Below are 23,172 nucleotides of genomic sequence, written 5' to 3'. Positions count from 1 at the left end.
TATGTGCGCCCGTGCGTGTGCCCGCCATCGTGCCTGTAAAACTGCGAGTTGTCAGTGCATTGCTTTTGTCATGCAGCATGTAGAGGCCTGAATGTGAGGACTGCAGATTTCCCCCCCCCCCTCCTCCTCCTCCTCACAGCTGAAAGTGAAGCAGTCTGCTTTAAATCAGACACAATCCGCTGAGGAGGCCCACTGTTCCGCGTTAAAGACAACGTGATTGATTGATTTAATCCACCCATTGTAACCAATTGACTCATAAATATGACCGTTCAACTGTCATGTTCAATTTGCGGGTGTGTAGCCGGACAATTAACGTCCCACTGGCTCAATAGCAGTCCCAGACATTTATTATTTAACGTGCACCGTGGCTGATTGGCTGTTATCAGCCCTAATCTGAGCTGATTATGGACAGTCCTCTCTGTCATTCAGATGTACCTCTGCTTTATTATGCACCAACAAACACACAATACATTAAAATAAAGATAAAAATAACATTAAAAGAAAAAATGCTGTTAAGATGATACATAAGTCACCATCTACTATATTTACCCAGCTCCCCTGAAAGGAGCACACTATTATTTCCGGACCTTGCATATTGAACACTCTGTTTTGTTCATCGATCTGATCATCAGCTCTGGCTTTGATTTCCCTGTGCCACATTACCACCATGAATTTACATATAGATTGGATTTGAGAATTTAACCTGCAGCTATAATCATATTTTGCTCCAAACATAATTTTGTTAATTTGAAGGTAACTCAGGCCGTATTTCAAGCATGTAGCACGGGGAGAATATTCTAAACATGCCCAAATATTGCTTTGGTTTTTCGTCCTCTATATAGATTAATTATGGTTGTTTTTCATTACCCTGAAATGCTTTTAATATTGTGGAAAATATCAGCCTTTCTTATACTTATATGTTAAAATAAATTCTTCTTAATTGAAATCAACTTTACATCTCTCCTTATCACTGCTCCAAAAGCCTGATTTAACATAAAATAGTACCAGTGTTGACATCTTGATCACGACTATTTCTTGCATTATCATATCCTCAGCGTCCCTTCCACATTTGTTTAGAGAAGAAACACTGATCGACAACAACAAATCCCACATTTCAAACTGCTCTCAGTCCTCCTCTCGTGTGAGCCTCCCTCCCTGCTGGGAGCTTTAATCAGCCCTGATGTGCTCTGCTCCTCAGTCGCCACCTCGAATTTGAGGAGCAGTTATCTCCAATTTATTGCTTGTCCTCTGTCAGTCCGTCTGACTCTGAAGATTTCCCCTCCACGATTTCAATTTGTGCACAAAGTAGAGACACTACATGCTAAAATGATAAATGGAAAAGAGATGGAGTATTTTCATGCAGCTTCCCATTTTCTTTGCTCTAAATCAGGAGAGGGGAGCAGAATGGGGGAGCTGTTTCCAAGATGCAATCTAAAAGAAAAATGAAAAAGACAAAGTACACTGGTGCATCTTAACCAGTGTGATTGGAGAAGCGACTGAGGATTAGAGCTGCCTTTTAGTGGGAAACAGAGGCCAGTGGGGGCTGCTGCAGCAGAGACAGTCTAGACAATACAAGTGGCAGGAGCAGACACATTCCAGATATTCCAATTTCATGTGGAACGATGGTTCTGTTGTGGGCCTTATAGGAAAATAAATCATTTACTCCATGCCTTAAGCTTAGAAAAGGCCACAAACCAGAGTTTCAAGCAATGCAGACGATAAAAAAAGATCTCAAATTGTATGAAATATGTCTAGTGGAATTTGTAGTCCTCACTATAGAGTACAGAGCATCTGTTCTCCCGTTGAAAACTGCAAGGCTGTGTGAAGAATGAATATTTCCCCCAGTCGGAGTTCCCTTTGATAAAACATGGCTGTGTTGCTCATTTGCTCTTATTAAAGTCAAAATACTCAGCTCAAGTTTGCAGCAGCCACAGAGAGCAGCTAAATGAATGTGAATCTGCAGTTCTCCTGCACTCCGTCTTGCTACTGGGGAGCATGATAATGAAAGAAAAAGTGGAATTAGTGTTGGCTGTGTGCTTTGAATATGATTGCATATACCGGTAGTGCTGCTCAGTGCCCGTGTGTCCTTTTGCTTTATTTGCTTCTGTGGTTTTGGCATGTTTGCATTTTGTCTGCCTGTTTGTGACATGTCGATTGTTGAGCATGCAAATGCAAACCAAAAAAAAGGGATGAGGGTTCAATTGCAGGCCGGGGAGTGGGGAGTCACTTAAGTGTGCCGTTCCACCCCCGGACACGAGCAATGAGCCTTCGTCTGGCACCCATGGTTGAACAGTGGGCCTAGCTGGCATGGCGGGCGAGCTTTGTGACCGTGTGGACAGGGGAGGGGGAAGGCAGAACACTGCTTTATTGAGTCTGTTCAGTTTCTTCTACTTGCGCAGGGTGGCGGAGTACTCATACGGCAACCAGAAGAAGTCCAGCAAGAAGAAGAAGCTGAGCAAGAACGACATCCGCCTGGTGCCGCGAGACGTCGAGGAGACGGACAAGATGAATGTGGTGAGTTGCTCGTCTCTCACCTCCTCGCTCAACTACTTCGACTACCACCAGCAGAGCCTGCCGCTGGGCTGCAGGCGCTCCGAGAGCACCTTCCTCAACGTGGAGAACCAGAACTCGCGCAATGCGGCTCCCAACCACGGCTATCAGCACCCGTTCACTGGGCAGGGCCACCAGCAGCCAGACCTCATCATCAACGGCATGCCGCTGCCAGAGGTGAGATACAATTCGCTGTGCTCTGTCCTGAATCCTTGGCTGGGCTGCTCTGGGTTGTTAGGGGGTTAAAAAAACGGGGGAGTTTGGCTTTTAAAAAATGATTCCCAACACTGAACGTGAGGTTTAAGTGTAGAGAAGATAAATAAGCTTTATTAAATCCCCTTTTTCCTAAATTTTTATGGAGTTGTCCCGATACCAATACTAGTCTCGGTACAGATACTGATACCGATAGCGATACCAATACCAGTATCGTTATTGGCCTCCAATACCGCCTAAAATGAAGTATTGGGGAAATCGGCAAATGCGCTTGTCAGTGCACCAGGAATCGAAAAGATTCAAGTAAATTATGATGTACAATAACAAGCAACAATATCGGTATTGACGATACTCAAGTCCAAGTATCGGAATCGGTATCGGGAAGTAAAAACGGTATCGGAACATCTCTTTATTTTTAATGATAGGCCTCCTTGAATGAGACACACAGATTCAATGCACCACCTTTCAACACATCCCAAGGTCCAGTGATATTTTTCATTCCTTCATACCCCGGTTTAAAGTGTCCATGAAATTCTCTGTCTGCTATTGATGGAGCGCTGAGCTATTAGAAATGACACGCCTGACGTCGTGTCCGTCCATCTGAGTGGAATCCTTCGAGGCGTTTCAAGGTGCCGAGACACCGACGCTGACCTGCGCCTCGGATGGAGCGCTTTGCCAAGCAGAATTGGGAGGCCTGACAAAGTGGATTATTTGGCCCCATCGCACCACTTGTTTTCTGTTTTTCCTTGTTTTTTATGTGTGTGTGTTTGCTGAGCTATTGCAAAAAAAAAACAGAACAGGAGTCTGAGCACCTGCCAGATGTATTGACCCGGCTAATCAGCTCCAGCACACAGCAGTCATTTCAGGTGCTAGCAGAGAGAATAATCATTGCTTAAATGCTTTATCCGTTGTGTTGTCCGTTTGGCTGCAGTGTTAGCGCATGGCCGCTCTGCACAGCCAGCCATCGAATTAGCTTGACATACCACGCATGGCTCCAGCAGAGCAGTGAAGGTCTGGCGTTGAGAGTGTATATGCAGACCAGCTGATCTTTAGTTTATGGATTTTTGTATGTATGAACTGGTCTATCGGATTGTTTGGGCAACCTCTCCACTTCCTTTCACTTCTCCTCGATCCCTCGGGAGAAACGATGCGTTTATGTTTGTTTGTGTGCGTGAAAATGTTTATCAGTGTGTGCGCAAGAATGCTCGCTCCCATAGACAGCAGCAAATAAGCTCCGGCTCCTTGCACACACACACGCTTGTAATTGATGACTCCAATCTCCGTTTGACATTCAGTGAGAAGAAGAGAAGGTGGGGTGCGGGGGTCTTAAAACAAGAAACACAAGATGGATATTGATGTATTGACTGCGTGATCCAGAGAGATCCAGGCACCGATGGATCCTGAGGGGTCAATGAGACCTACTTACAGGCACGCTGATTTACTGGGCCTGTCTGAGCCGGTTCTGACTGAGTGTGTGTGTGAATAACGCAGGTGGAAAGAATGAGAGATGTTGTAAAAGGGAAAGGGGGTGGGGGTTGTCCTGTGGTGTTATCCGGTCAGTGGAGAGGCAGAGGTGGGGGGATTCAGCGGGCACATGCAGTGACCCGTATGCTGTGATTGTATTTGCTGGTAGGTAGCGCTGCGCAGGTCAACACCACCCTTTTCCCTGCCAAAGAGGAGGAGAAAAAAAAAAGTGGGTCTGACTGCAGAAGGAAATCAACGGACGCTGTGAAAGGCTCCACTAGCACCCCGTCTCTGTGGCTTAAACATCCAATAAAAGCCCATTTGCCGCAGGATTAGGAGAGCCTTTATTTGTTTCAGCTAATGAAAAAGTGGAGAGGGAGACAAACGGGGTCGAAGATTGATTTTGATGATTCCATATGCAAAGCTGGGAGCTGCGTGAGGCCAGATAGAGAGATAAGGAGGAGATGAAGTGAGCGAGCGATGGGTGAGTGAGTCTCAGTGCCAGGTGTCTGAGCCCATCCACATTTTCTCATCTTCTTAGAGGCGGTTGATTGGCTTTGATAGAGGCCGGGCCTGCTTAGCATGCAGCTTCCACTGCTCTCCGCCTTGCTCATGATGTTGACAAACATCTCTTTGACCCCGGTCTTTGCATATTTTCCCTGGACTTAGAATAGAGAACGTGTGTGTGTGTGTGACGGAGAAAGTAAGGACTAGCGAGGACTAGTGTTAGCTACACAACAGTTGTCGTTGTTGTCTTTCCTCCCCGTTGTGGCTCTTTGCACAGACAGAAGCTCTACAGTACGTACAAATGTTGCTCTTAAATAAGAAATGTTTCACTATAATTACAATGCCATTTATAGCGCAAACAAACAGCAGTGCAATGACTGATAATTGCTTCGTTACGATGAGCAAGCCCGGGATTGAAACCACTTGACTCCACAAGTCCTCAACCCGTATCCCATTGACTGGCGAGGACACACGAGTGGCTGCACTGTTGTGATTACTGAGGCTGCTTTTGTCCCCAAAAAATTGTTTTCATCCTGAGGGCGACCTCATAATTACCCATGATTCATTTATTTGGCGGAAGAGCTTTTTGTTTCTCGCACAGGGGCACAATGATGCCTCTGTGTTTGTTTATTTTGCTAACATTTAGCTTAAAGTGATCGCGGGGATCAGATTGTGGAGGTCAGATTAGCTGATTGCTAATGGAGCTAAAAGAGTGTATAGGCTCGGGTCTGTGTCATCAGTGCAGAGTTCCCCTGTAGTGTTGGGCCAGTGAGCATCCCGCTTATGTCAGCTGGAGTCGAGCTTTTCCTGCTTCAGACAAAGCATACACACACACAAAAAACACACACACAAACACAGCAGACTCGGCCAAGATAACAGTGACAGGTCTCCCCGAAGGCCTCATACCTGCTATTGCATTGTGTATATTGTAGCCTCCCCTGTGAGAACGTGTACCAGCGTATACCTCCCTGAACATGGCTGTCCGTTGTTTTGAAAAGCCTCAGCTGTGAGATGTTTGTTAGACCTGCCCGTGGTAGCACTAATATGAATGCTCACAGGAGAATAGAGCTGTCTTCCATGGCTTAATTATAGTGAATCACTTGGTGGGGGAGACAATTATACAGTAAAGGAATGGCCTTTGGCTAGAATGTGTTTTTGAATTTGTAATGTGCACTAAGGCTTCGCACACCTGTGATTCCAGATAATGAGCAGAGCAGAAAAAGAACTTATCTTATGTTATTGATTAGCCGTTTTCAGGTAGGAGATTGTCGATTTTTCTTTTACACGGATAATAAATGAACGAGAAAAAGGTGATGAATGAGTAAAAAAAGGGGGTTGGAGTTTGTGCTACAGGGTGTGAATATTCACAAGTGAGGTAAATTGATAATTGATGCAGTCCTCGTCCAAATGCTCCCTGTACTGGTTCCCTTTAAGGTGCTGCAGCTACAGAAGTCTGTGCGCAGGGATAAAGTTACTAACTACCTGTTAAATAGTGTAATCACTAACTTAATCCAAGTATCGCAATTCTAAAGTAACTCATTACTTTCAGTTACTTTTGGATTACTTCAATAGTAAATCTGCAAATAAAGACGAGAGAAAAGAAACTTCAATACTTTGAAGTGTGCAAATTAAATTAACAGTGATAATGATGCATTTAAATGTACTTTGTTAAGTCTGTTACTCACACTACTTCACTCTCAAACTTCAAGTAAACTGCCATAAACTTATTCCAGTCTGGAGCTTGTGTTTTCACCCGCACCATCCCGGCCGCAGCCATCGCCACAGTCACAAACAGTTTCTCAGTAGTAGTAGTAGAAGACGACGGGTTAGCTAACGTTTTTAACTGGAATTCTGTGCAGCTAACGTTAGCGGTTGGTCTTACCTGTAAATGTTACTTTAAATGACATGTGGAGTCCTTGGATAATAACAGCATCTTCACAGCTGGAAGGCAGAACTTTGTTCTCGTTTGAAGACAAAATGATGATGAAATTTCCACGGTGTGGAAGCATTTTTTTATCACCACAGGCCATTGGCAACCACAGACTGTTGATGGCAACTTTTGAGTTGTGGTGTCATGCGACTTTTGTGTCGTGAAGTGTCGAAACTTGTGCGTGCAGGTGCATGGTATTATCAGAGACGGTCAGATGTACGGTTTAGAAATGAGACGCCAGATGTTATAGAGCATCTTTGGTGTTATATCGTATAAAATGTGTTTCAAAATTGTAACCTTGCTAGTAATCCCCATTTTAATAAATGTATCTGTAATCTAAGTACCTCCTTTTTTTGCAACTGTAACATAATACCGTCGCCTTTTTTTGTATCCTTATTGCGCCGTTACTTGTATTCCGTTACTCCCCAAGCCTGTCTTTAGTGTCAGGTTCAGCTTCTGACAGAAGAGATAGGATGTACATTTTCTGTTAGTTTGTTCACAGTCAATCAAAGTCGCCCAAATGAGAAAATGAAAATTGAAACAAAGCATCTGACAAGGTGTCTGTGTGCAGCCGTCTCTGCCTGTTAGTAAGGAAGATGTTGTTGATATGGATGCAGCAGAGACAACAGGGAGTGGTTCCAGCGAGGCTGCACATCCCTCGCTATCACTTCACATCAGGACAATATGCATGGGAGCATTCAGACGTGTCATATTGAGCATGCAAAGTAGATGTCATGCTGTCAGCGCATACTACACATCTGTTGAAAGTGCCAATCTCCTCCCACACATATCCTCATGAATACACACGCGCGCAAACATTTCTGATGGAGTGTCACATTTATTTGAAACACGGGCTCTGACATTATCATTTACATCATTATGGCCGACTCAGGAGTCTCAGAGAAGCAGGAACGAGAGGCTTAATCCAGCGTTTTGGATAATCAAACAATGTTGTGATTCTGCATTTAAACTACTCTTGTAATGCTGTTTCTGGTATTGTCATCGCTCCCTGTTGTTTGAGATGTGCTCGGCTATAAATGATGCTAATAAGATTTCTTTAGTAGTTTCTCCTCTGACAGCTCCAGCGTTAATGAAAACATAACACATTTACTGCACTTCCTCAGTTCTTCCTCAGTGCAGACAGTTTTAGAGCCTATGAAATAATTTATATTTCCCCCTCTTCTTAACAGCTTTCCCATTTAACTGTAAAATATATATGAACATTTTGAAGGTCTTTTTTTGAGTCAAGAGGATTGTGTGGATTTTGAGTGCGAATTCAAGTTTTATTTTCGTTTTACCTTCACAGACTGTTTCCGGCAGAATCATTTAGCGTTGACAAAAAGTAGTCTAAAGTGTAATTAGGAGAGGACAACATGCACAAAGTGGAAGCAAAACTCTTTCTCTCTCCAGCTCTTCAATGTCGCTGAATGCACGCATTAGTGCGACAGCAGACTCTGGCAGGTACTTTACAATGTGGAAGCTCTCAGCCTGATTTCAGCTCGGCAGATTCTGACTGTCAGCTTTGTATTCAGGCTTCAATGCCATTTGGAAGTGAATAGAACTGAATGAGTCTGATTTTTTTTTTTTCCAGAAGAACTAATTTGAAAATGTCCCGAGTCATGGTCTTTGATTTCAAACAGGATAAACATCAGAATTTGACTCAGTACTCAAAGAAACAAAACATCAAAATGTTGCATCCTTTGAGGATACAGGTCGGGGGTTGTCACGGCTGCTCGAAGGAGGAAGTACATCCTCTCCAGATCTTAAAAAGTGGATTGAATTAATGTTAGAAATAGTTTCATATGAACAAATGCTAGCTTTAAGAGGACTGCTTTCATTCTCATAGCATTATAGCGGGACACTGTGAGGATCTGGTTGAACTTCTGTAACTGCTAAATGTTTGTTTATTTTGTTTTAAATGTGCAAATTTACCACGGGCCGTAATGATGCAATAGGTTTGTTTATCTTTAAGTAAATAAAAACTTTCATAACAAGAATTTAGGAAGCAGCTCAAACCAACCCCTGTGCACTCCCAGTAAACAAGAGTTCCCTAATGCATAATAGTATTTGTAAATGTAATGATTCCTGATCCCTTTTTTCTAAATGCAGCACAAAGCTGTGTTACTCACATTGAAATGGGCTAAGCTAGCTGTTTTTACTCACATTAAATGGAAACATTTGCACTGATGATGAAGTAAGACAAGTTGAACGAGACTGCAGCACCTGATTGAGGTTTCCTGTCTCGTCGCTGTCAGAGTCTGTTGACGTTTTCTTTTCCATTCACCGCCTTTAAACACCGCCGTATCCCGTGCTGTGTTCTGTTTAATGTTTACTTCATGTTCTTTAAACGCCGTCTTTTTTTCCCTCTGTGAACAAACCGACGTCAGATTTACCGGACTTCTTTCGGCGGATTGATATGATTACAGTTAGTCCTCCGGATTGTGTGATTAGGGCTGCATCCCTAGCAACCATCTGTTCTTCATAACAGCAGTCTGTTATCGAGAAATAACAGACCTCGGAATGCTGTAATTAACCAATCAGAATCGAGTATTTAACACAGATGTGTAGTAATGTCTATTATCAAACATACGGTTCCAATTTTAACTCTAAAGTTTACATGCAAAGGTATCTTTACTAAAATTGGCAAATGTCGATCTATTTCTTTGCTCAGATTGCACAAAAAGTAGTGCTGTGCACAGCAGCAGCAGCAGCAGTAGTGCTGAAACAAAAAGTAGATCCCACTGGTCGGATTGCATAAACAAAAACTCTTAACCTAGATTTTTTGCATACTGTGGTTTGTTATTTATTTCCTATAATAAGTCTAAGAAGTTGCATTATCTAACCTTCCGCTCAGACCTGCAGTATATTTTGAGATAACCCCTGTATCACCAGATTCTTGCCAAACACAAAGCCCTTGTTTACAGTACAAGAAGCTCAAAGAGAAAGAGCCAATGTCTTCATGGGAAAACAGCCAGATTCTGTGATAATAAAGAAGCTTCTCAACAGTTTGTCAATCCCGATGGAAAAGTAACAACGGCAGATACACAGACATTGTTCAATAAGGGAACGGATACATAACTGCTTGTTCTTAAAAGCCAGCGTCTTTATATATTTATTTGTGAAGTGTTGGGAGAGTGGGAGGTGTATGTAACATTCTTTAAAGTCTCCTCCTTTCAAAGGATTTGAGGGAGAATCGTTTCATCTCCAAAAGCTTGAGCTGCGTGCTGATTGAGTGGCAGATGAACCTGTTAATTATTTAGAGAGGTTATTTGTAAGGCACGGGCTTCAGAATGCTCTGCTTTTCAAGTGTCAGTGTTTATAAGGTGAAATAAAGCCGAGTCTGTCAGAAATAAATTACCGGCATGACAGTGATGGACTCGGCGCCCTCTTATTGCATTCCTCAGCTGGCTCCTCCCTTTATGTTTAACACTGAATTGAAGCTGCAGGCTGATTCTGTGACATTACTCAACAAGATGCTTTTCACTTCATGCACAAGCGGCGCTACTTTTACACTCGGTTGGGTTTTTATAGCCTTGACCCCAACCCGCAACACCCCATCACTGCATGTCATTCCCGATGTCGCGGAGGTACAATGAAATGACATAACAACCGCAGGCAGCCAGTCAGAAGCGGCCAGGCCCGCCGGGCTGCCACCCTCTCGTCGGGATCAGAGCATCCAGCCAAAGAGCTGCGGAGTCAAAACACACGAGTGACGGCGCCTGATGTACACATGTCACTGTATGTGTCCTTAACAGCGTGCGACTGCAGGAGCATACAGAGGGAGGAATGGTGGAGAGGCCGAGAGAAACGAGGAGAGACAGAGAGGAGCAGGGGAGGGCAGGCAGATCTATTTATAGAATGCCAATGATTTTGCTCAACCTGTATCGCTACTGCCTGAAACATGTTATTTCTCTCTGTAAAATGCAGTGTTAGGAAGAGGAGAGGTTTTATTGCACAAACCGTATCAGGCTCTACAGAAAGCAATAATACCACGCTTCTATTGTTAGTACAAGATGCTGTTTCTCCCCTGAAAAGAAACAAACCAATGTGATTATTTCAGTGTTCCTGTGAACGTCGACAGTAGTGATAACAAAGGAGAGTGCTGTAGAGTTTTTCAGCTATTTTCTTTAAATGGTACAGGCCAGGATACAGGCGTCAGACTGTATAAGCTACAGACATTTTTTTAAGCTGTGTCAGACACCTGCAATTACTTTAAAATAAAGTACAAGCATGTGGTTCTATTCAGTTAAATGATTCATCCATCTCTTGCGATGAATGCGACCTGTTTTAAAACAACAGCCCTGAAAAGCAGAGGATGCTTTAAAAGCCGCATCATGTGGAAAGAATTAACTTTCTCGTAAACATCGAAGGAAGTGGATTTTTGTGGAGCCAAAGATAATGGCATTACTTCTCCCAACTATTTATGTGAAGAGATTCCTACTGGACACGTACCTAACTGCAAACAGGCCTATAATGGCATTAGGCGCATAGGTTGATGGGTCCACCCGTAAATGAGAGACGGCTAAATGGAAAGGAAAGGAAATGGACATAGTGATGATGTTTATCGCAGGGGAAGGGGACATCATTACGCACCTTGTTAAGCCCTGCAAGCAATGCTGCGTGGACGTAATTACCCATTGAAATGAGTTTCCCGCGGAGTTGGGCTTTTTTTTTTTTTATTCCTCAAATTAAACTCTCTGATTTCTTTCCTCGGACTCTCAAGTGCCGGCAAAGTGCCTGTTACCGTGCGGAAATTTACCATCAGAGAAAATGGATTCGCAGCGATCGTATATGCATTTTCTTGCCAAAAAGTTTGTCACACTGCAACTTTTTTTTTAAATAATACAGCTAAACAAGTCTCAGGAAAACTTATGACAACACAAGGCTGCAGGAGAATAAAGAAATAACCCCGTCTCTCATTAATGCAGATGTTGCTGCCCGTGTTTGCCTATAGTTATATTAATATAGGCTAGAAAAGGTCAGCTTACATATTTAACAACACGAAGGCTAAGACTTGTTATTGCCAGGAGTGAAATCTATTTGCTGTGGAAGCTTACAATGCTGTTTACTCCTCAGTCAAGAGGGATGTGCCCACCTCTGTCCCTCTGGCTTCAAAGTATTAAAACAGCAGCACTGGTGCGTTGTGTGTTAGCTCCAGTGTGTTTGTCCCCTCTTGCAGATAAGCATACCAAGGAACTCATAATCAGTCTGTGGGGGAATAATTTTTTTCTTTTCAGATCTTTTGTGGCACAACAAAACCAGAATGTTTTTTAAAGTGAGAGAAAAGTAATTACAATCCTCTACTAATGACGATATGATTAAAATGTGCCACAAACTAATTCCATCCCAATGTTAGGACAGAAAACGGTTTAATTAATATTCATAGATATCTTTTTTTCTCGCTTGAACTGCAGGTTTTGAGACTTGTTGCCACATTGTTAAGAGAGCTCCCAGGGTCTTTCCCCCCTCCCCCTCTGAGTGCAGATGCTCTTCCTTTTGAATGACAGGGAAATGGGGCTGGGGGGGGAGGGATTCTCTGAGAAATAACGCTGTGAACGGAAACTTTTCCAAGCAGCCAGCTCTGACACCAGGGAAGAATGACCTTTCCAAGTGTCCTGTTTTCTGCCTAAAACAAAGAGGGAGCAGGAGGATGTTAGTTAGCATTTCCCCCCCCATCAGATTAAATGTCAACTTCTGCATGCATAATTGTAGGAAAGGAGGAGGACTTGGAGGGAACCAATTTGCTGGTGGATAGACGGATGCTGGGCTTAGTATTCACTGCATTGCAGATATTGTCACAGAACTTTTCGCTTGCACTTTATGCTCTTTATTTTTGTCGTACCTTCATGTTAGCGCCTAACAGTGATCGCAACGTAAAGTGAAACTTAATTCAGCTGCAAAAAGATGAAAGAATATCCCCTTTGTCACATGTCTTTTTTAAAGCGCAGACAAAAGGGGAGTCATTGTATCACACACAAATGCTGCATTATACCTTTGTGTTGCTCTCGTAGCGGAGCAGCCCTTCCCGTTTCTCCCCTCCTTTCATTTCTGTAAATTCATATGCCGCTTTTTTGTTTCTAGACATAAACCTGGATGCGCATTAGGGAGCGCATGTATGGGACGTTTGATGAGCGCAGAGGCTGTTGGCAGGCGAGCCACTATAGCTGCAATATCGGCCGCCTCAGAGGCATGCAGCAGTATGGCTGGAGGAGCAGCAGGGTAGCGTAATTGTGCATTGTTCATCCACAGAACAGAGGCAGAGCATGTAATGAGCTGTAGCATTTTCACCAAGCCAGCCTAATGGGCTATGACCGAGTATAGGCCTCTCAGAGCCCTCGCGTTCCCCCTGCCCTGTGTGGCCAATGTCTCGGGCCTCTTTCTTTTCTTTTCACCCAGTCTCCCCTTTTTCTTCCGTCAACCATTCCTTCACCCCCTGTTATCCCCCTCCTTTATCTCCGCTCCCCTTACCCTTTGTCCCCCTGTCTGAGGAGATGGTGGGACCCCTAATGTGTTCTATGTGTGGCTCCTTTTCTCATTCATGATGTCTGTAAAGCTCTAAGCAGTCAGTCTGATTCAGGCTGACATAAATCAGAGCAGCTCATTGATGGAGCGCCGTGTGCAGTGTGATTACATTAAAAACCCAAACACAGCACACACATAAAAGTTCATGAGGAGAATTCGCTGATGTTAGGTGTAGGGGATTTGTTGTTAGAAGTCGGCTCATTTTTCTATCAAAGGCTGTTTTGCATTTTGATTATCTAGTTCTCCTGAAAGCAATTCAGGTGGGCCTGTTTCGCTCAGGTTTGTTTCCCTGGGATTAGGGCTTTTTCAGAAAGAGCTCGGTCCTATTATTAACGCCCATATCTGGTTTCTAGGGAGGCGTGAAACCACTACAGGTCAAGTTGTGTGTTCCAGGGAAGAGATTAGATATGTTCTCTGTGCTGAGCTCAGAGGATGAAAACACTACTAATGATAATAGTTATGATTGCCTCGCAAAGGGGATTGATAACGACTTCACTCGCCTCTTTGTGCTCTCTTATGGCATCAGAAAACAATATTCAGGGTTGAGTCAGTGTCTGGCTGCGGAGCACAATGGGACGTCAGCTTTGACTTTCCCCTCACGTCCACAGTTTGACATACCACAGCATAGGCAGCCAAGTCAATGAATGAAAAGCACTTGGCCTCTGTGAGACTATTCGGAGTGCTATTCTTTCCCCAGTAACCTCCTTAGTTCAAGATTACTTTACTGTACCTGTTCTTTATTCCAGAGCGGTTCCCAGTCCAGTCTTATGGGGAGCCAGTGAGAAGGCATGCAGCCTACCTACTCGTGAAAGGGATAACTGCTTATAATGTTGAGCTTTAATGACAGAGGATGACAGGAAGGTCACCATGGAGCTGAGTTTGAGTACCCTTATCTCGTTCAAGGATTGTTACAGCAAAGCAGCCTGGGAGGACTGTGAATGTATCAACAGATAGCAGAGATGCTCTCATGTATGGGAATATGAACGCTCTGTTTTGTTAAAGCCTAATCGTTCTTTAAATCATTAATGGAACATTAAGTCATTAAAACTACTGAAAGAAAATAATATGATCTCACCATATTTTGAAAATATTATGAAAATTTTGCTGTGTAATGTGTTTAGCCTAGCTTAGCACAAACAATGCAGGTGGGGAAAAACAATGTGCTTCCCACAATGGCTGAATATCCCCTTTAAAGGAACTATTTACAACTTATTTGGGGCTTACTGTTTTAAAATGTTCTCAGGAGTATTTTAATATCAATTCAATATTTTTTTGAATGAGCTAATTTGCTTTTTTGTTTAGAGTTATACAAGAAAGTTTTCATATGAAATGTGTCAGCTGGGAGTTGTGACTTGTTGGAGTTTCCACTGGTTGTATTTTTTTGGAAGACAAATTTCACTGGCTTCATATGCTGATTTTTTTAACCTTTAGACAGAGCACTGCTGGTTGTGTCTCTGTGCTTTCAGTTTTTATGCTAAGCTAACCACCTCCTAGCTACAGCTCTATGTTTAGCGCACACATCGAGTGTGGTATCAATCTGCTCGTCTAACTCTCAGCAACAAAGTAAACAGGAGAATTTTCCCAAAAGTCAGTTGTCTAAATTTATCTTTAAATACATTTTCCATGAAAAAAATTTAATGTAGTCTTACCACTGCTTTTCTCTTGGTTGCCATTATCAGACCAAAATACTGTCCATCCTAAATGTTAATGTGTGACTACCCCCTTTTTGTTTGTGTAGAAGAGGACATCAGACAAAATACCAAGGGTGGTGGGGGAGGACAGACATGGGAGTGATGTTCTGACTTTTCATTTGTTCGCTACCCAGTAATGATTATTTTGGCCTCTAAGCCCCAGATTTGGCCTTGTTTTGCTATGGGAAGCAGCATCAGCGGGGACAGAGCAGCCTTGTCCTGGCTGAGGAGCTTGTCTGCGGCTAAGCCGGTTGGCAGCGAGAGTCAGGTACACAGCAGGGAAGACATTTTGAGTGGAGAAGCAGGATGTCAACTGGGAAGCGAAAGGGGAGCGAGAGGCAGAACAGTCAGGTTAGGTGAGGAGGGGTCGAGTTTTGCTACAGCATTAGCCGCATTTGTTCGCCCGCTGGCTGAACGAGAGCATTTTCTAATTATAGACCTCCATCGTTTTCCTTGTTAGTAGAGCTGGTAACAAGCCAGTCGCCAGCTTGCATGAGCAACTGCAGAAAGCTGACTTTTGGTTTAATTTGGAGGACTAGCTATAATCCAGACTAAGTCCCTTAAAGCTGAAGCCCCCTCCGTCCCCCCACCGCTGTTGGATTACGGGAGTGTCTTTAAAAGGATAAGGACCTGCTTATCACTGCTTCCCTCACCACTTGTTTGGGTTTTCAGATGTGGGGGAGGACGCTTCATCGTCACCCAATGTGGCCTGCATGGAAATGAGTCAAAGAGATTAGGCATCTGACGACTGAGATCAATGATAATCACAATTTACAGTTTTTAAAGCCTCGCAGCCACAAAGGCATATGGATCATAGCTTAGGCCCGCGTTCCCACCCCAGTCATTTTCATCAGTTATTCTGCTCTAACTAAATAAAGCAGCTAAATCAGAAGTCCAACAGTGTGTTGTAAGTACAATTATTGTTGCCTTTTATCGTTTTCACACAGACGTTTAATCACTGATTGACACAATGGCTCACAGTGAAAATAAGGAAAACTGGACGAGTAGAAATCAACCAGCAAAGTTACAATGAAAGATTTAACATGATTTGCAGATTATACATTTTTCACAAAATAAAGTTGTCTTCTCTCTGTTTGTAGAGCCAATGGTGCTGATAAGTACTCCTCTTATATATTGAAATACCTTATAATCAAAGCATCATAACCATGTTTTTTCTTTAATCTTTAAAAATCACAAACAGCGCCCAGTTAGTGACGCATTTCCACCACCCAGCAGTGGTTGGTCTGTCAGAGAGGGTAGGCGGAGCTAAACGGCTGCTTTCCGGTCTCTGCAAGTGTTGAGAGTAAACAGTAATCTACTATGGCTGAACAAAGATCGATGACTACAGATACAACTTCAAAAATAAGTGAAGTCAAAGAAAGAGAAACAAATTCGACACTCAGATGAAGGCAAACAGTCTAAAAAGGAAAGCGACCATCTGTGAGGAAAATCAAGTTAGAACCGGAGCCAACCGTGGACGTCACACATGCAACACTGCAGTTACCGTTTATCGCCACAGGTGCCGCCAAAGACAACAAAACTGAGATATTCGAGATTATCACTTTAAAGGAATATTTTGACATTTTGTTGTGTTCTTGTCACCATGAGATTGTCATCCACCACTGCTCCAAGCCAAAAAGTAGTCCCACACATAACCTCCAGTATAACAAGACATTTCATGTTAATTAATCTGCTTTAAAGGTGCTGCAAGAGCTAGCTGTTCCCCCTGTTTCAATTCAAAGCTAAGCTAACCGTATGCTGAATTGGATGAATGGATGCAATCTGCTTTTCTAACTCTCTGCAAGTGATTCCAAAAATGTCAAACTAGTCCTTAACAGCGTAACTGAAACCATCAGCTGCCCAGGGGCCAAAGAACAAAGTAATGTATATGTAGTTAATGAGCTGAAACTCTGATCTGATCTGTTAGCAGCTCAGATCCTGACAAACAGAGAGAAGCTAAAGAGAAGGTTTATCCTACCAGTTTAGGGCTGTTTGTATCACTCGCTGCTAATGAAGTGGTGTTAGGACCTGGGAGGGGGTGGCAAGCAGGGAATAGAGACCAATCTAGCACACGTATCTGTTGTCTGACATGCTATATTTAAATGTGAGATGCTGCTATTCATCTCATCGGGTGAGATCATGGGCGCCAGGTGAGGGAGCGGAGCGAATTCCTGGTGGAGCGAGGCTGCGAACCCTGAGCTCTACCGCCCAGGAGCACTCTGGGAGTTACGGCCACACGGGGAGGGGAGCGCAGAAATAGAAGTAATAATACATCTTGTTTATTTATATAGTGCTTTATAAGGTATTCAAAGACACTTTACATATAAAAAACAACATAGCAAAGACAATAAAAGCAATATACAGTATAAAACAATGAAGGTGCAGAAAAATAAAGTTAAAATGTGTATATATTAAAAAGAAAAAAACAGTTACAACAGATTAAAAGCAGATTTGAAAAAGTGGGGGAGTGAGTGAGAGTGTCTGAGGTGATGGGGGAGGGAGTTCCAGAGGGAGGGGGCAGCAATAGAGGCTCTGTTAGCTTATTGTGAGCACTTGTTTACTTCAGTGTCGACGTTTTTGACTCAGCTCATTAACCTGTGCACCTGAGTGAAGCAACACCTCTCCCGCTTTCTCTCTCTCTCTCTCTCTCTCTCTCTCTTTCTCGCAATTAATAATGATAACTAAGGGCATACGCATAAACACATTACACTCCGGCTAATGAACAGATGCAACAACGGGGCCGACGAGGCGGCTATAACACCTCCAAGGCAGCGAATCGATTTCAGCTGATACCGGTTCACAGCTACACCCTGTAGCACTTTCCTCCAATCTAATCACGGATCCATTTAAACCGCGTTAGCTGGGAGTCTACTTGCCGTCAAAATGGGTTTTCAATTTCTATTATTTTGAGAGCATTGGTTAAAAATGAACCAAGTGCAGAGGTAGAGTAACGACCATACATCTCCCATCCCTGAGAGAAGCAGACGAGTCTCCACGATCACCCGAGCTCTCGTCGCTCCCCCTCTCTCCCCCGATTACCCATGCAGCCCGCATCCTCTCTAAATTGTTTTGCATGACCTTTGCTACAGTAGCTCTAATTATTACCATCACACAGGCCCTGTAAGGCACATAGCTAATTATACTGGATTTATCTGAAGGGACATTGGTGCCATTCTTCATGGGCTTGTCTCGGCTAGCATCAGTGGGGGTGATCTAAACCCAGAATAAGGTTAATTTGGGTAATACAGTAATAGTAATTAGAGTCACAATAATTACAAGCATAGTTGTAATAACAATGAAGACTAGGTTATTAGTAATAGAGATCTAAATGAACTGGCTGGATGCAATACCTTATTGCGGAGAACGTCACGACCACAAGACATTATTACCGAAGCAGGTTGTTGCTGTTTCCTTCCCATTGCTTTGAATCGATGTTTGACGGCGCTAGTTAAAAGATATATTTTCAAAGGCGTTGCAGGATCACCCGTTAGTGTGTAGGTACCAGGACCTCTCGTCATCGCATCTCATAAAGAATTGTTACCAGAGGAGCCCCGCATTTTTCAAAGCTCCGACATGAATGAAGAGGGGCAGTTGGAGTCGTCTTTTGGCTGGCGGGCAACTCTTGTAATGAGCCTAAGAGGGTTCCAATTATTCCACTTGCGATCAAAAAGGAGGAAGAGATTACTTCTCTTGCCTCTTTTTTCTTTGACATTTTACACAGTAACATCTTTTGATAGGGGCTGAGGGGGAGAGAGAGAGAGAAGGGGGGTGGTGGTGGGAGATTGCTGGTGAGCGCCTGATAGTCGCGTACAGGCTGCAGCAGAAGAGTCAAAGACAGACAAAGCAATTCTTCTGCAGCTCGCACGTTGGATGCTTTTTGTAATATAACAACTCCTCCCAATGCACGTGACATTAGTTCTCTCAGAGTGTGTGTCACCTGCAGAATGTGACAGAAGAGGAAGCTTTCACACGGCCGCGGGCTTTAGCTACAGCAGGCTTCATGGATGATCGCTGCCATATTCTTCCACAGCGATACTGTAAATTGCGAGGAGGCATGTCGGGCACTCACTCACTCTCTGCCGTTGTTTTCCTCCTCTGCTTAACAGCGTAAGTCATGTTCCGAGGAATACAACGGGGAGTTGAATTATTTGATTGTGTGCAGTCTTTTTTTTCCCGCCTCTCTTTCTCATTTATTAAATTCCCAGATTACAAGTAAAAGCACATTAGATGCCTGGCGGTAACTAAAAGGATTTCTCCACTATAGGATATGAAACCATATCAGCCTTGGAGAAATAAACGCTGGGAAAAAAACAAACAAAAGACAAATAATATGATGTACCACAGCACTGAGACAAAGAGAACTCCAATCTGCATCAGCACAGATAAACATCCACCCCTAAGATATGTTCTCGCTAGATAACAGCTTAGTGTGTGTGTGTGTGTGTGTGTTTGCAGCACGCACACACAAACACTGACACGCCGAGCGCAGCTTTGATAAGCACAGAAAATTACTACATGTTGTTTATGGTGGCAGAACAAAAGGATTCAAGGTATTCATTTCAAGAAATCAAGCTGTGGAAAGGTGGATGCGGGGTCTAAGATGCATTTCAATGGGAGAGATTTGGCTTCATAATATAGACATAATTAGAGGGAGAGAAGATGCTGGCGTGTGTGTGCGATTGTGTGTGTGTGCGGCCTTTTTTCCCCTGTGGATCCAGGCAGAGATCCACCGTCTGTTGCTGTTTTCCGTGACCCCGTATATTTCCCCCCGCAGTGAAAAACGATGTTTGCCCCCAAAGACGGCCCTAATACAAATTAAATTAAATGAAGTCAGTGCGGCTAATCCCTGTGTGTTTCAGCTGCTGGAACGACCCCCCCCCCCCTCCTCTCCTACACGCACACACAAACGAGTGGGTCAAGCCCACTGCATCTGGCCCCCTCTAAACTAGCCGTGCTCTCAAGCTGCCAGCCTCCCAGTCGGTCCCTGATGGAGACGACAGACGGCCCCCGCCGCGACTGTACTGAGTGTTTGTGTGTGAACACGTGTGCTCTACTGTAAATTTGTATTGTTACTCCCTTTCTGACTCAGTCGCTGTTGATTCCACTCTGCTTGTTTTGCCTTTGCGCCCGTGTGTCTGCATGTGTGCGCTTCTCCAGGAAAGCTTTATCTCTGTTTGTGCCCGGCTTACACGTTTCGCACATATCTCTTGTTTCAGCTGGGGTCTATATTTTAGTAAGTTTACAGTTAAGTGTAAAATATAGTGGATTCGCATGTTCACATCTCTCAGACAATGTAGTAAACAGCATTGCACAGTGGCGTCAGACCACATAGTGTTGTGTTGTTCTGCCTGCACCCTGCACCAGCCCTGTTAACAAGCAGGATTTACAGATGTGGTGATAATGTGCGAGCAGCTAATACTCTGCTGTCAATCTCAAGCTGACAGCTGCCTGGAGGGACCGCCCCAAATATTAGCACCAGATGTGCCTCACATTAAAGCAAACTGGATCAAAAAGCTAACTAGGCTTCCGTATAGCTGGATCGGAGTAGCCTTGTTGTGACGCGAGCTAAAAGATCTCCAGAGCCCATCTGTTTAATAAAAAGCCCCTTTCTATGATACGCTCTCTGGCACCGTGCCCGAGCGTCCACCCCTGATTTGAGCAGCGGCCCTGATTTGCCAGACAAAGTGCATGGAGTGAGTTTTAGCAGCTGGTGCACACAGATATTATGTTTAGGGGGATTGCGGGTTAGGAGGGCGGGTGGGGTTTGGAGTACAGTCTGGAGTACATGCTTGTGTGTGCGTTGCGGATCCGAGCACCTGCACACATGGCCTTTGAAAAGCCCCATCACCCCTCCATCCAGCAGTGTAAACACGGTTTGTTTGAGCGAGCGGCCTCGGGTAGTTGGATTAATGAGCGCTGATGAAGTTCCCCTCGTATCCCGGGTGCTGCCTCCCTGTTTGCCGGAGTGGCTGTGATGTGGTGGTAGTGTGTCTGCAGGCGGTGACTCATTCCCTTTACCCAGTGTCAGATTAAGGCATGTCAATAAACAGACCCACTCAATCCATCTCCGAGTGACTGCATCCGCTCACAGAGCCTCCCAGTCTGTAATGAGCTGCTGCAAATCTCCGTCCAACTAAAATGTCTGGAAAGATGCCTTGTCACAGGGAGCGAGAGAGAAGGAGAGAGAGACAGACAGGGAGACTACAGCTGCAGCGGTGTGACTCGCAGCCAGAGCGAAGCTGCTGAGAGAAAGCGTATAGTACAAGTTGATTAGGTCTCCTCGCAGATGCACCGATTTCTAATTGTGTCGTCCTCGTGTGGATTGAATTAATCTAAAATTAATTCCAAAAATGACTCAAAGTTACGCTGTTTACTCGGTCACTGCTCTCGTGTGAGCATTTAAAGGGACGTGTTTACATAATCTGCAGTGGTACTGAGTGTTTATTTTTAAGGCCTAACCCAGGGGAGGCGGGAGAGCCCTTTGGGAATCCCCTCCCCCTCCGCCTCAACACTGGCTAATATAGGCCACAACCGAGATGATGAAACGCTATCGAGCAATTCTCTCACGGACATTAAATGGCTGCTAAAAACATATGTTTGTCGAAGCGCTCCTTCCCGGAGGGCCCGGAAAACCGCAGCGCCTACCTGGATTACACGTCACCCTCAACGTTTCCGGAGAACAAAAAAAATCCCCACCTACTTACCTGCCTCTCTCATGTGGCGGCATACACACATTAACGGATTTTGGGATGAGAGGAGTGTGAAAACTTTTCCATCTGACATCCAAATTAAAGAAAATCCCTCGAGACTTGCCTAAAGGGGAAGTTCCTGCTATTTGAGTTTGATTAGGCTCCGCAGGCTTTAAGAAGAGTAAGCCGATTTCTCTTAGGAAACAGCGCAGATAGTCGAGTCTTTTTTCCTCCCACCCCCCTTTTTACTATGTAAAACCATGAATCGTAATCTCATAGAGATACTCGGCTTTTCTTCCTGACTTTGAGATAGAATGAGCTTTAAAAAACACAGGCAGACCTGAGCGCAGAACAGGTGTTCAATGAAACTGGATCCTGCCTCGTGGTGACGCTTTAGCTCCCCTATTCATGCTAAGTGGACACTATAACTCCATGTGAAAGGCTTAAACGCAGCAGCCTTGTCTCTTAAGACAAAGACTAAACAAAAACAGCGACCCCCGGAACCCGCACAACCACCAACAGTTCGAAACATGCCTGTGCAGGGCTGTGATTCCCCGGTAAGACAACAGCTCTGACTTAAGCCTCTTTAGCGTCAGCCGACTCCGCTGGAATGCAGACGTCTGCAGAGGGGGCCTATTATTTAAAATCTTTTCATCATGCTGAAAGGGAGGGAAATAGCTTTGACGTTGAGAAGCTCATGAATAATGAATGTTGTTTCTATCAATGTATGTATAATTAATCACATCTCTGCTAACTGGACCTGTGTGGAGCCTGTAGGCCTGAGTGACATGGAGACTGGTCGGGAGCGTCGTCTCTGTTTTCAGAATAAAAGACAGCCGCGCGGTCGGCACTTTTCCTGCGCGTGTGTGTGTCGAGGAGAGGAGGGGGGCACACAGGTGGGGAGAGCAATAGCCTTTGGCCTTCTTCCCTCACTTTATGAGAGCGGGGAGCTGATTGTTTTGGTCAGAATGAGCAAATATTTGTTCTATTCCGCACGGAAAGGCGAGAGAAATGAGGAGGAAATGCCAGCAGGAAGTGGTGTTGTGTTTACGTGTCTGTTTCATTGTGTTTCCACAGAGGCTGTTATTTGGTTTGCTCAGACAATACGCTTAAACACATGTGGTCAAGGGCATAAGTGACCTCATAATAGCATTTAATTCTCCCAGATTGTTTGCTTTTTTTTCTTCCGGCTGCAGAAACGTACGAGCTAAGGAGGCTTTTAAGCCCCTTTCTCTGCAGAATCACTCACTTTCACAACGTGATTGATTCCCAAATGGGCTGCTGGGTTTGAGGTGAATTGATGGGTGATGAAGTGAAATGATGCAGAGAATGTGGCAGGTTATTTGTCACACATGTACCCTTCTGTCACAATTGATTGTGTATAATTTGAGTATGCAGGCGAGCCGCTTGATATTAAATGGTAACAACTCTCTGTATTCATCACGGCAGGCCCCCGTTAGCGGGCAGAAATAGAAAATGTAATCTCATCCTCGACCATGGCTGCGCCTCAGGCACTCTTTCACCCTTTTTACCGCTGATCCTCCCTGTGGGGCCCTGCCCTCTCTAAAGGAAGAGGGAAATCTATAATCTAGCAGATGGCAGAGCA

General features: G+C 44.2%; 1 protein-coding gene across 4 annotated transcripts in view; it reads left to right on the top strand.

Annotated features, from left to right (window-relative positions):
* pcdh19 (protocadherin 19) overlaps positions 1-23,172 on the top strand; it is a 59,222-nt gene that overhangs the window by 2,512 nt on the left and 33,538 nt on the right. Inside the window, exon 2 of one of the 4 annotated variants that reach the window (XM_069670481.1) lies at positions 2,400-2,514. In XM_069670481.1, coding sequence (XP_069526582.1) covers positions 2,400-2,514 — 115 coding nt within the window. Of the gene's footprint in view, positions 1-2,381; positions 2,728-23,172 lie in introns of all 4 variants that reach the window. The other 3 variants (XM_069670479.1, XM_069670480.1, XM_069670478.1) reach the window with 3 other exon arrangements.

The sequence above is a fragment of the Semicossyphus pulcher genome, unplaced genomic scaffold, assembly GCF_022749685.1.
Source record: "Semicossyphus pulcher isolate SPU_LCO1_2020_fin unplaced genomic scaffold, fSemPul1.0.p SCAF_2, whole genome shotgun sequence".
NCBI lineage: Eukaryota > Metazoa > Chordata > Actinopteri > Labriformes > Labridae > Semicossyphus > Semicossyphus pulcher.
The sequence above is the reverse complement of the archived record's forward strand: the minus strand, read 5'-3'. Positions and strand labels throughout refer to the sequence as shown.